The sequence below is a fragment of the Alternaria arborescens genome (genome assembly GCF_004154835.1).
Source record: "Alternaria arborescens strain FERA 675 chromosome Unknown contig_15, whole genome shotgun sequence".
In the NCBI taxonomy this organism is placed as follows: Eukaryota; Fungi; Ascomycota; class Dothideomycetes; order Pleosporales; family Pleosporaceae; genus Alternaria; species Alternaria arborescens.
The window spans coordinates 382,421-394,837 of NW_021167870.1; the positions used below are offsets into that span (position 1 = coordinate 382,421).

At 53.2% G+C, this 12,417-nt stretch overlaps 6 protein-coding genes across 6 annotated transcripts; 3 read left to right on the forward strand and 3 right to left on the reverse strand.

Moving 5' to 3' along the window:
* Nucleotides 1–431: 431 nt before the first annotated feature.
* Nucleotides 432–5,197, reverse strand: AA0111_g6940 (Mediator of RNA polymerase II transcription subunit 12; the record flags this gene model as incomplete). Its single annotated transcript, XM_028653218.1, has 2 exons — nucleotides 432–2,976; nucleotides 3,024–5,197. 2 exons carry the CDS (start codon nucleotides 5,195–5,197, stop codon nucleotides 432–434), a joined length of 4,719 nt encoding a protein of 1,572 aa, XP_028505581.1.
* Nucleotides 5,198–5,631: 434 nt separating this feature from the next.
* Nucleotides 5,632–6,385, forward strand: AA0111_g6941 (hypothetical protein; the record flags this gene model as incomplete). The annotated part of the gene is made up of 7 exons (XM_028653219.1): nucleotides 5,632–5,668; nucleotides 5,783–5,865; nucleotides 5,921–5,937; nucleotides 6,007–6,018; nucleotides 6,065–6,162; nucleotides 6,214–6,230; nucleotides 6,296–6,385. The coding sequence occupies 7 exons, from the start codon at nucleotides 5,632–5,634 to the stop codon at nucleotides 6,383–6,385; spliced, it is 354 nt and encodes a 117-aa protein (XP_028505580.1).
* Nucleotides 6,386–6,848: 463 nt separating this feature from the next.
* AA0111_g6942 (hypothetical protein) lies at nucleotides 6,849–7,448 on the forward strand (the record flags this gene model as incomplete). The annotated part of the gene is made up of 4 exons (XM_028653220.1): nucleotides 6,849–6,876; nucleotides 6,932–7,009; nucleotides 7,151–7,377; nucleotides 7,434–7,448. The coding sequence occupies 4 exons, from the start codon at nucleotides 6,849–6,851 to the stop codon at nucleotides 7,446–7,448; spliced, it is 348 nt and encodes a 115-aa protein (XP_028505583.1).
* Nucleotides 7,449–7,924: 476 nt separating this feature from the next.
* Nucleotides 7,925–9,263, reverse strand: AA0111_g6943 (hypothetical protein; the record flags this gene model as incomplete). The annotated part of the gene is made up of 3 exons (XM_028653221.1): nucleotides 7,925–8,519; nucleotides 8,594–8,725; nucleotides 8,857–9,263. The coding sequence occupies 3 exons, from the start codon at nucleotides 9,261–9,263 to the stop codon at nucleotides 7,925–7,927; spliced, it is 1,134 nt and encodes a 377-aa protein (XP_028505582.1).
* Nucleotides 9,264–9,732: 469 nt separating this feature from the next.
* Nucleotides 9,733–10,933, reverse strand: AA0111_g6944 (putative mitochondrial carrier; the record flags this gene model as incomplete). Its single annotated transcript, XM_028653222.1, has 2 exons — nucleotides 9,733–10,696; nucleotides 10,749–10,933. 2 exons carry the CDS (start codon nucleotides 10,931–10,933, stop codon nucleotides 9,733–9,735), a joined length of 1,149 nt encoding a protein of 382 aa, XP_028505585.1.
* Nucleotides 10,934–11,257: 324 nt separating this feature from the next.
* AA0111_g6945 (hypothetical protein) lies at nucleotides 11,258–12,111 on the forward strand (the record flags this gene model as incomplete). The annotated part of the gene is made up of 2 exons (XM_028653223.1): nucleotides 11,258–11,336; nucleotides 11,387–12,111. The coding sequence occupies 2 exons, from the start codon at nucleotides 11,258–11,260 to the stop codon at nucleotides 12,109–12,111; spliced, it is 804 nt and encodes a 267-aa protein (XP_028505584.1).
* Nucleotides 12,112–12,417: the final 306 nt, after the last annotated feature.

Consider the following 12,417-nt stretch of genomic DNA (forward strand, 5'->3'; position numbering starts at 1 on the left):
CATATGCTGCATGAAGACCAATCATCAAAGTATTTCTTCATTCAGTTAATCTATATACCTCATTCTAGCCTTCTCAACGACACATTCAGGCTAAGCACAAATCCCAGCGTATCGCGTTTCCGTTCTTAACGCCATGCTGTGTGTATCTCACAGCAATGCAAATTCCAAACAATACCCTATGTAGTCCCATAACGCTATATGCAGATAAACCCTTCCCACTAGAAACTCCGGTGTGATGCAATGTCATGAACAGATCATAGCAGTAACCCGGGAAAACGCCTCGCTTCATGCTTTAGAATAGGAATAGAAGCTTATGTGGGACCCAAAACATATGAGATAACGAGTGGAAGAAAATACATAAACGAAACGAAGGTGGTTCGCAAAACTGGTGGATGTGAATGCGAAATAGAAGTAGTACAACGCATGTAGACTCATACCTTCCGCGCACCAAAGAGACTCAAGTTGATTGCAGTCTCATTGCCGTTCGGGTTTCCAGAAGACTCAGCTAGAATCTCCCACCTCGGCTGCACGAACGGGTAGTGCCGAATCTCCCTGTCTTGCCTGATTTGCAGCTTGCCTGGCGCCTGCGTACCTGTCTGGCCTTGGCTACTGGTTTGGCTCTGACTCGCTGCAGGAGTCGAACGCTGCGAGTAGACAGGCGAGGGTTGCATGGCGCGCTGTTGCATTTGCTGCATCTGCTGCATTTGCGACATTTGCTGGAGTGGAGAAGGAGAGGCTTGGCCCGACGGTGTTCGTTGAAGCTGAGCAGGCAGCATCTTGTTCTGCGGATGCTGGTGGTATTGCTGCTGCTGCTGCTGTGCGCGCATCTGCTGCGCTTGTTGAGCTGCCTGCATTTGCTGCTGTCTTTGCTGTTGTTGCTGCTGAAAGTAGCGTTGCTGTGGCGTTGCAGAACTATTGGCGGGTACCTGTGGGCTCTGATATGGCGATTGCTGATTTTGAAGAGGTGTTGGCGTCGGTGGTTGCGATGACGCTTGGTTCAGGGGGGTGTTGACTGGCTTGGCCAGAACAAGCCAGCCGTCGACTGGCGCTGTCACTCCTAGGATGAAGACACAGCGTGCATCGCTTGCAAGCCTGGCACCTTCCAACCGGGTAACGTGGAACCGAACGTCATCCGAGATATAGTCCGAGAGGAATACTGTAACATCGAAGACATGCTCAGTGATTGTAGGGTATAGTTCCAGAGACGGATGAATGAGTAGAGCAGCCATGGCACTCATTATAGCGGTCTGGTGTGGATGGGTCGCGTCGCTCAGCATGGCCGATGCGTGAGACACTACCAGACGGAGGAGGGCATTCAACCAAGAATATACCTCTAGAACCGAGAGTCTGCTGTCTTCAAGAGCCTGGCTTATGCCTTTGAATCTCTCGATCAAAGCTTGAAGCAGAGCTGTCTGTTCCGTGGTCTCCGAGCGCTTACTTGAAGTCAGGTCAATAACCGTAAGATATTTTTGAACTAATGCTGGCGAGACCTTTTCAGCCTCTTCTGCTTTGATTGCAGGTGACATGCACAAGAAGGCAGAGGCATTGATGATCTCGCGTTCAGCATGTTGTCGAATCTGGTCAGTGAGAGCAGTATCCAAGCTTGCGAGAAGCTCTAATCCTGAAGGTTGATCCTCTTCTACCGCTGTCTTGATAGCGCTCAAGAGAGACGCAGAGAGTGCCTCACCAGAGTCTCCCAACGAGGCTGCGCTTGACGAGAACAGCTGCTCGATGGTCGCTTGGCAGATCGGCAACGACAACTCGCTCGCAAGTGCAAAAACTGCGAGTACTTGCTGTCCAGGGCTCTTCTCCGGTAGTTTCATGTGGCCTCTGGGATCCAGGAGGTTATCTAGTGATGGCTTGAAGTAATGACTTGAACCCTCCTTATTCAACTTGGACAAGCATCCCGGATCGCTAACGAGGCGATGTTTCAGGACATGCAGCATTGGCTTGCTACGCAGAAAGTCTGAAAGCTGCGCTTGGGTCTTCTGAGATGGAATCATGGAGCCAAGCCCAATTACCTCACCAATACATTGCGTAAAGCGACCTTCAGTTTCTAGGCAGAGCTTTCGTTGCTCCAGGCGATATCGATATGCATCTTGTGGCGAGCAAGACTGAACCAGTGTATCAGAAGGCAAAGTAATCAGCATGCCCTTGAGGGCACTCTGGAAACCACCTTCAGAAGGATTAGTCTTGAACTTAGCGATACAAGCTCGAAGAGTGTCCAAGAAAGATGTCAAAGGAACACAGCCGGAACCAACAAGAGTGGGCAAGGCTACCCGCAGCGTGTCAGTCCTTTGAGCCATCAGGCTTAAGATCAGCCATTCGTTCACGACCATGTCGAAGGTCGGTTCGTCGAAGCAGCGTAGCCGATGGAACCAGGCATGGTGGCTGTTCAAATGGAACGAGCCCTTGGCTAGATGTTCTTCTAGGTTACTAACAATCTTGCGAAGCACTCGTCCCATCATTTGCTGATCCATGTTGGTACCACTCGAAAGAACGCGCTCAATATCGTCATCCGAAGATGATCCTGTTTGCATGACCTCACCCATGTTATCAGAGGCTGGCGAACAGGCCATAAGTGAGTTTCGCTGGTTCAGTTGACTCAGATCATAGTTGAGAAACTGTGGAAGTTGGCCATCAGCATGCGCCGTACGAGCCAGACTGGCAAGACTGAGCAATAGTTCTCGATCGGGTAATCGGACCGTTCGCAGGGCAGCATATCTCGTTGCGATCCTACTAAACAAAGGGTCAAAAGCACCTATAGCACGAAATGCTTTGGCATGGTAATTAATCGTATCCGCAGCAGAAGCAAGGACACTAGGGTCCAAAGATGTAGTTGCCACGCCGACAATGTCCGCAAGTATAGCAAGGTCTCCAAAGCGCTCAAGATAGGATCTTACAATGTGGAAGTCCCATGGCGACAATAGAGATACCGCAGCGGTTTCTTCGACAGACGAGTCCTTGGTAGGTATGCTATACAATGTAAGCGGAGTCGCGGCCAGTGTGCTGAAAGAACTTACTGCGTGCTGACCTCAGCATACTGAGCGACGTGTTGACGTAACCAGATACCCAGCTCAAGCTTTACTGTCGAACTAAGCTTGTCTAGCTCTACGTCGTTCGGCTTAGCTGTGTCGGTGTAGATACCGAACAAGGTAGGTAACGTCTGGGATATTATGTGCTCAGCGTAGCTAAGTGCTCTTTGCTCTAGCTCGGCTGAATGCATAGTTCCACGTAGGAGTGTATTTCGTAACGTACGGATTTGGTCTGTTAGTCCACTGAGGGGTATTTCAGTGACCAGGCGCAACGGCCAGGAATGTGGTGAAGATAGATCCGTGCTGTGTCCGGTAGACCCTGTAGCAATGAGCCACTGTAGATAACGTCCAGTAGCGAATGTCTTTGAGCGAACCAACTCGGCAACGATTCTAAAGAGAATATTCGGGTCGCCGGTAGCCACCCAGGCCATGTCACGAAGATACGAAACGATCCCGTCGTACACATCTGCGCCAAGATGGTTCCACCTGCGGAGTAGTCGGGTCGCCAGATAGATCCTGTGCGCTCCATCTCGGTAACACGTACATGCCCACTGAAGAAGCATGCTGATCAACCGTGGAGCGTCGGCGACGATCTCCATACAATCACACGACAGGTCCTCGATGCGCACTGGCTTGCTGTAGTCTACAGAGTCCAGTATCCGGTAGACGCGGCCAGCCGGTGTCTGCGAGGCGGAGGGAGCTTTCTTTGGGGATTGCAGGAGCCTAGCATTTCTCAGCTCGAGCCTCCGGACGGCTTGCGTTACATGTGCATGGTTCTTCCTGTCGGCAAGTTTCTGCAGAAGGGGGCCATATCTGGCCCATGCAGTCGGAAGCAGCAGACAGGCAGGTCGTGTCGCGAGCAGTCGAATGACAGTGTTCTCTAGATATTGTAAGACGGCCAAGTAAGGCCTCAGATCCTCAAGTCGATAGATCTTATCAAGCTGATTGAGCAGTGACTCAGCAAGAGATTTGCCGCGGCGTCGACAGCAGGTTACGGCCGTCCAGTAGTGAGAGATGGACACAACCAGCAGCCAGATAAACAGGCGTTCGGAGGGACATGTGTCCAGGCCATTGACTATCCAATCCAGGAAGTGGTCATCGTCGAGGAGGTGCTCTTTGTAGAGGTGGGTCGCAAGCTGGAGGGCATACGTGATTCGAGGTTTCCAGTCACCCTGCCCAATACTGCCAATGACACCGTCTATAAACTGCTCGACCGAACTGGTCCAGCCTCGGCCCCATGTCACAGTGCCGGCCTGGCCCTTTCTCTTGTGGGCGCGCAGTTCGTTGATACCCACGCACTTGGCCAACCACAGGGCTCTCGGAAGGGGGATGTTCTTGTTGAGACATTGTTCCAGCAGCACTTTGCCTGTGAGTCCGTGGGGGATGGTGCGGCTGAGTCGGCGGAGGCCTGTCGTTGGATTTGCCAGGTCGTGCAGCCACTGCTCGCGGGTCGAGTCTCTCAGCGTCAATCGTGGTGGGGGCTTGAAGGTATTGGGGGTTTGCAGGCGACCGGTCTGTTGTCTCTTCTCTAGTACAGCGACGAACAGGGTCGATAGCGTGCTGAGCCCAGACTTGTTCTTGAGGTTGTTGATGAGCGAGGGGCGGGCAGTGTTGGACTCATTCATAATCTGCGGCTTGTTACTGACGCCTGCCTTGATTAGCGCTTCAGACAGGTTGTCCTCGGGATTGTTGCCGGTCCATGGAAACAGATCGGCGGCCTTCCCACCGGGAAAATGGACGGGTGGAACGACAGCTTCAGGGCCACCGGGTTTGGGCGCGTCTTTGACTCCTGTGCCACCGGGCAGTATGCGACGCTGGTGCGGAGCATCTCTCAGGTGCAGGGAGCCCGGGCGTGGGGGCTGGGGCAGGTTCGCGGTCGGCTGATACGGGAAGGAGTGTAGGGGCAGCTCGACGGGGTGGATCGGGGGGATGGTGGTGTAGAAGAGCGGCGGACGTCCTCGCGGTGGAGGTCTCGCGGCATCGTGGGCAGCGCTGTGTACAGATGGGGGGCGTTCGTCCTCTAGGGCCGGATCGATGCAGTCCGGCTGAAGGAGCGTATGGGCAGGCTTCGAGGGCCGGCGCTGCAGCTGGGACCGAGGAGGCAGGGCGCTGCCACGATTCTGTAGAGATTCGTGAATCCCCGGGCCAGGTCGAGAAGTCATCGCACACACAGCGACTTCATCGTTGTATCAGGCGCATGCAGTTGTTGGGCCAAGGGAGCGAGCGAGGGCTGGGCGAGGTCAGGAGGCGCCGATGTTGGGGCGGCAGCATGTGCGAGCAACACACTCGGGGATGGAAGGGAGGGACTAATGTGTTGCTCGGATGAGGACAATGGGGGCCGACGCAGAGGGATTGACGTGAGGTCTGAGGTTATCTTGGATTGCGAACAGCGGAGACGATCACCCGGTAATACGACAGAGCGACATGGGTTCCACACTAAGACGGGGCCAACGACATCCCGGACCGGTACCACAGAGAGCCAGCCGCCGCTCACGCCTCACGCTGCAACAAAGATCACTCCATCAATCTCCACTCCGCCAGCCTACGGTAGATATCTCGGCCACCGACGACACACCGCCCGACCACCAGCTCCACGATGGCTTCCAAGAAGGACATGCGCCGCGCCGACCTCAGTACGTGATGCCGCGGAACTTTCCCGCAAGACACGTCCGTCATAGGGGTTCCAACGGTTTAACCTTCCACCTGCAATGCCTCTAGTCACGTGTCTAACGCGCTTTCACCTGCAGTCGTGCCCTACGCCGAGCCAGAGAAGGGCAAGGATGACAACGACATGGCGAGCACGCTCTCGAGCACACTGCCCATGGCTGCCGTGAGTGCCCTCCGCTGTCCCAATCCCACGTTACACGGCTGATATCGTGTCCCAGATCTTCACGCGAAACAAGTAGGCACTACCCAGATACGTGTCTAGCCGTGCCCAATATCAATAACTGACATCACGCGTGCTGCACAGAATGATCGGCTGGTAAGTTCCCTCATCTTGTGCCACGTCCCTTATTGACTCGATGCAGGGTTGCTGTAGTATTCGCTATCCAGTCGTGGCTCGCTGAGACACCCGAGCAGAAGAGAACATCGTCTACACCCGCCTACTTCCAGGTGGGCATGTCCAGTATGTATTACCACTGCCTGATGCTTAATCATCAAGCTAACCAAGATACAGTCATGTCGCTTCTAGTTGTAAGTTTGGCCCCCAGACTTGACTCTGACTGTGACTGGTTCCTCTTATTGATGCTGTGCTACAGAGTTACTCGTCTATGTTCCTTCCGCCCCCGCCAGTCAGGCCTGGGCAAGCATCTGGAACGGAAGCGTTCCCTGCTGCTCCGCCATCGTAGGCTGCCGTGCGAGAAAATGGTGTGTAGCTGGTAGTCAGGTAGCCACTGTACCATGTAATTGTATAATTCGACATCCTCACCGAGCAAGCGACGATACTTGTCGGTTAGCTCGTAATGCCCATATCACTTGCTCGCCCCATGTGTCACCATGTCATCCTCGTCCCTTTTCATTCGCGCCTTATGCTCGCCATACCGATCAGCTTTGAAACGGCGAGCACCACCCAGCACCCTTCGCCATGCACAGACCACGGCGGGGCTCGCCTTCCTCTCCCGCCGCATTCCCCACCTCTTTCTCTCAGCCTGCTCGACCCTCCAAACACACACTTGCAGCCTCCCGACTTGTGCACCACCACGACCAAACCACCCAAACTCCACTCTCAGCACACGCAAGTAACTCGCCCGCTACCCACGGCAGTCACACCCCAACAACCCCCCACCTACACGCGCGCTCACCGACTGTCGTATGTCCATCGAGAACCTTAAGACCTTCGGTAAGACGTCACACCTGAAGCGCATGCGAGGCAGCTACTGACCAAGTGTTTGCAGACCCGTTCGCGGAAGCGGATGAAGATACCGGCCAGGTCAAGCAGACTCAGCAGGACTACATTCATATTCGTATCCAACGTACGTCCCTCACCGCCCTTGCACACTGATGCAAAGTCCTCACCACCCACCCAACCCACTTGCGCACTTGCCAGCATGTCCTTAAGGGCTCACGCGTGTCGTGTGACATTTTCTAGAGATCCCCCGGCTAACACAACACAGAGCGCAATGGCCGCAAGACCCTGACGACCGTCCAAGGTCTTCCTAAGAAGTTTGACCAGAAGAAGATCCTCAAAGTGATCAAAAAGAAGTTTGCCTGTAATGGCACCATCGTAAGCGACGCCGAGATGGGCGAAGTCGTCCAGCTCCAAGGTGATCAGCGCAAAGACGTCCAGGACTTCTTGACCGACAAGAAGGAGGGACTCGGTCTCGATGCTAAGACGATCAAGGTGAGTCACACAGTAGCATGAGTTTCGTAGCGAGACACCAACTGACAATAAATCAGGTCCACGGTTTCTAGTCTTCTATGACTGCTGCCTTGTGTCTCTTCGATATGCCGGCTTCCTTCGTCTGCAGCACGGCTAAAGCGGCACAGCTTTTCGTAAGCTTGAGTCATACGCCCTGATTCAAGTATGAAGAGAAGGATGGATTTCGAGGTCGAATCGAGCATATGCGCGACAGTAGACTGCTGGGCGCCGAACGATTGCATGTACCTGGGTTGTCGTTATTGCTACTAGCAACTAGAGCTCAAATGACATGACTATCCTCTATTCATCGCACTTCTTTAGTGAACACTTTTCCTGTATGATACACACAACGTGATGTCAAGTTTATTCACACTTGTGACTTCGAAGTCACGTCTCCATACCACGTATGATTACACCTGAAGTTTCTGGAGCGCGACCACACGCTCTCATCACTTCCATCATATATACAAATATGGTTACAGAGTCTCTCTTTCGTTTCTCGTTCTCTCTCTCGCCCCAGGTGTCGAAATTAAGCAGGGCCAAGCTGTGTATCCAACATCTTAGCCCAGTACTTCTCGTCGCTCGCAACCACACTCGGCGTCGACTCCTTGGCAAAGCCCCAAACCTTCCAATCCTCCTCTATCCCTCTGACAACCCTCTTCTGCAATACGAGATACTCCACCACTGTCTTGGGCACTCCATTGTCCGCATACTTGTCGCCGCTCTTGACAATCTGGTTCACATTCTCGCCCTCATCCTCTAGTTTCTGGATTCGTTGGCGGGCCTTTTCAGTTCGTTGGCGTACGGCATCCGGGACCCAGGGGAGAGGAGGAGCGACAGCGCGTGGCGAAGAGGATGACTTTGCAGATTTAGACGAAGAAGAAGAAGAAGAATCGGATCGTTTGAGCGACTGAACGGATTCGATTCGTACAACGACTTGTCTGTAAGCTGAATCTGGTTGTTCTTCGCCCAGAGGTGCGGCGCGGTGTGAGACTACGCGCATGGATTTGACTTTGTGGAGGTGCCAGGACATGTTGAGTTTGCCTCCGCGGGCGGCGACACGCTGTTTGAGCTTCTTGACGAGGGGAGGTAGGCATATTTGCTCGAGGGGGCCTATGTTGCCTCTGTTGGGTTTGTTAGTCCGTCGTGTATATATAATGGGGCATATCGGGACTGGAACGAAAGTGCAGAGACGTACTTGGCAAAGCATTGCTGGATTTTCTTGTAGTGTCTCTGCGCTAGGACTTTGTATTGTGTGTTGTTGAATGGATCGACGGGTAGGTATTTTGTCCAGCCGGATTTTTGAATGCACGCGCGATAATAGTATCGTCTGGGTAATCATGTCAGCTCTCAACGTCAAAGTTCCTGTCCAGCTCCCCAACTAAGTTTGAACCTGTTGCCCCTCTATTCCCTTCGCTGAGGTTCTCACTCAGGATTCAACCCAAAGAAAGTCCAACTTACGAATAAAGAGCCGTTCCCTTGTGCTTGACCATGTTCCAGTAATATCTCATGACGTCTCTAACATGGCCTGTCTCTTCCCACACGTCCTTAAAGGATGCTCTGACAATTGTATTCTGCAAGATACCAATATCCTCCGCCATGGCATCTGCATCCCGTTGCGCACGATCAAAGTTGACTTTCGGGGAAGGCGCAACTTGGGCCTCAGCAGCAGATCTTGTTTGCGCCTTGTCCTGGCCGAATTGGCTACGCTTTTGTGGGCGTGAGGGAGTGCTGGAGAAAGTACGGCGGGAGGATGGATGGGTTATGGCGGGTTGGGCGGAGCGGAGGAGGATTTGGTGGCGTTGAAAGAGGCATTGCCGTTGCAGCGCTGGTATTCGTATACTCCGAAGCGGTAGTTGTGAAGACATCGTGGGCGGGACTTGTGCTCGGGGCGAGCGTCGGGCGTTCGCGATGAGGATGTTCAATATGTCAAAGTCGATGTTCGGGCGGGAAGTCCGCGCTAGTGAGGCACATAGTACGATTGGCCCTGCGCTGGTGCCTTTTGAAACTACGTATTTACTGCAAGCCGCAGATTGAAAGAAGAACAATAATGTGCAATGCAACATGTTCGTTGTAATTACAAGAGATATTCTTTCAGAGAAGAGCTACGCACGCTTGCTACTGGTCTCAAATGTCTACCACGAACCGTATCCACAGATTTCATGTCGTCGTATATGCTCCCGTGTAACCAACATTATACAAGTACATGCTCAATCAGAGCTGAGTGGTGATACAAGACGCCATATATGCGTCCCAAGGTCCCAACTTTTCATAACGCCGTTTCTATGCATCAAAACCTGTACTCATCTACACCTGTATGCCAAAAACGTCGACTCATCACATGTTACTGCTCTCTCCAAGGAACTTCAGTACACCTTCGTAGGTACCGAACATAATAGCGGCACTGGGTACCACACGGAACATGTGAGGCACCAGACCGCCGTAGAGCGCCGCCATACCTTCTTCTTTCCAGATCAATCGGAAGCATTGAACGAGGCCTGTGTACTTCTGTCGGCCGTCTTCCATTGGTGCCTGCCTTAGACGTGTTCGGACGACCTCATGTGGATATGTGATGAGCGCAGCGACGAACTTGGCTGATCCGGCAGCCGTCAATTTGCCAGTCCACGCCACAGTCTGGTCCCAAACAGTTGGTGGTTTTCCGCTAGCGATGACGCGTTCTTCTCTCCGTGCCAGCGATAGCTTCATCTGCTCGTACAGCATCCATTGCAATGTGCTCTCAGTAACACCCAGGTAACTGGCAGTCAATCCGCGATACAGACCGCGAACACCCTCTTTCCGTACAGTTTGCATGGTGCAGTCAAATGCGTTCTTGTATTGGCGCCCGCGGCCATCCGCGTGTATGTTCTTGTCAAGTTGCAATCTCGTCTTGACAAGCCAAATGGGGTTGGTGGCAGTTCCAGTCACAATACCGGCGGCAGCCGCACTGCAGAGATGCACCCATGCTGCCTCCTGGCCATTGTTGAAGTGTGTGCTGATCAGCCGCTTGCCGTTTCCATATGCGAAGAAGTTGATTGCGCGTGCCGGGACTACGCCGATAAGATTGGGACCCAACCCTTTGAAAAGTGCCCGCCATCCCTCTGCCTTGGGAACCTGCCATAATATCTCTCCAGTTTCTCGAATGTGGAGGAGCGAGCTGCGACCGAAGGACATGGTTTCGATTGGGGGTAGGCCACGGGCGGAACGCATTGCGGCGAGATGCTGTTGGTAGAAAGTAGATTGCAGACGAGTCTTCAGGACATCCAGCGGGGCTGTCAAAGTCGCCGAGGCCATGCCACCGAGGCTGCTCAAATGTTAGTCCTAGAGTTATGATCGAGAGTCGGAGGTGATGTTACCCTCCAGCGACAAAATGCGCCCATGACTTTCCAGACTTGGGATCTTGTTTCGCTACCGGTGCGCCATCTGGCTGTTTGGGGGGAGTGACTTCTCCCAACTCTCGCGACGACGGGAGGAGGGGCTGCAGCGGTTGGGTTGTGTCGTCTCGAATACTTCGAGGCCTGGAGGCTTCTTGCAGTGTCATCGAGGCAGAGAAGGCGCGTGGCGAAGTATGGCAGTGTGGGTTGAGAGAGGCACGCGCAGATGAATAGTTGGAAGTGTCAGAAACGCCGGGTTAATCGTGTATCATTGGAGGGGTTTGTCTCGTCAGTCAGCAGAGGTGGTGGGATGTATTTGCCCATGCAGCTGTCCCCAGATTTTTGGTATGGTCAACCAAAGCGGCTAGCCTCTGGCGAGACTACCGCGGCGTCATTTGCAGTGCGTCGTGCGCTCATCGAAGTCCAACTGCCATTGCGCCCGCAGCTTTCACGGACTGTCCCTTTAGATTCCCCACACCTTTCACGCCATCATGCGACCAACCTCGGCCTGCCTCGCACCCGGCTTCTTGAAGCGGAGTCTGGACGAATTCAAGCGCCTCTCCAACTTCGGTGAGCTCTGCAGTTGCATGTGCTGGATGCGCCGCCACTAATCTCCGCAGCACTCAAGCTCGAAGGCATTAGGTCACCGTCCAAGCCCTTCCCTCTGATCCACTTCAACCAGCCTGAGGACCTGGAACGATGCAAGCGCATGAGCGACAAAGACATCGGCGGCTATTCCACCGCGAACTTCGACTACCATCCTGTCACCCAAACCGAGCCCTCACACGTCCGCTTCCACGGTACCATATCCACACAACTACCACACAACCAACCACACATTCAAAGAACAGGCTATGCGGGATGGAGAACACTTGACCGAGGCTCAACTATCTTCGGCAAGTCATTGTGGGATGTGACCATGTACAACTTCCTTGCAATTCAGTTCAAGTCAGACGGTCGCAAGTACTTTGTGAACGTGCAGACCGAGTCCATTGTGCCCACGGATATTCACCAGCATTTGCTGCACTCCAAGACACCTGGCGAGTGGGAGACGATTCTGATAAAGTGGAACGAGTTTGTGCGGACGAACCATGGGCAGGTTGTAGAGCCACAGAGGGAGATGTTGACACAAAAGGTAAGGACAGTGGGTATCTCATTGATAGACCGGATACCCGGACCATACGATCTGAGCATCAGCAAGATTTGGGCAACCAACGCAACTAGCGAGGATGAGTTCTTGAACAGCGCTCCAGTGCCGCAACTGCAGTCTAGTCAAAACGATCTCAAGAACATTGCGAGGAAAGACTCTGGATTTGGCGAGGGGTCAAGACAGAAGATTACATAGATGTATATATTGAATACGAACTTGCACGGTCTTTTGCACAATCTCCTGGTAACTCTGCGCTATCGACTTCTATGTAGTATGATTGTTTGGCAACAGCATCCTAGACAGAGCTGTAAGTGGGACTATATTTGAGGCGCATGACTTCGCGACAGGTACGCGCTGCGCGCCTCGGCTGTTGACACCCTCCCACGACTTCCAACAAACACTCCATCTTAAACCTTGCAGCCTCGACAAATAGACCAGCTATCGGTTTGCTTGAGTACAGTGCAGATGTCGTGCGAACCAACACAACAGTTTTCGTGTCGG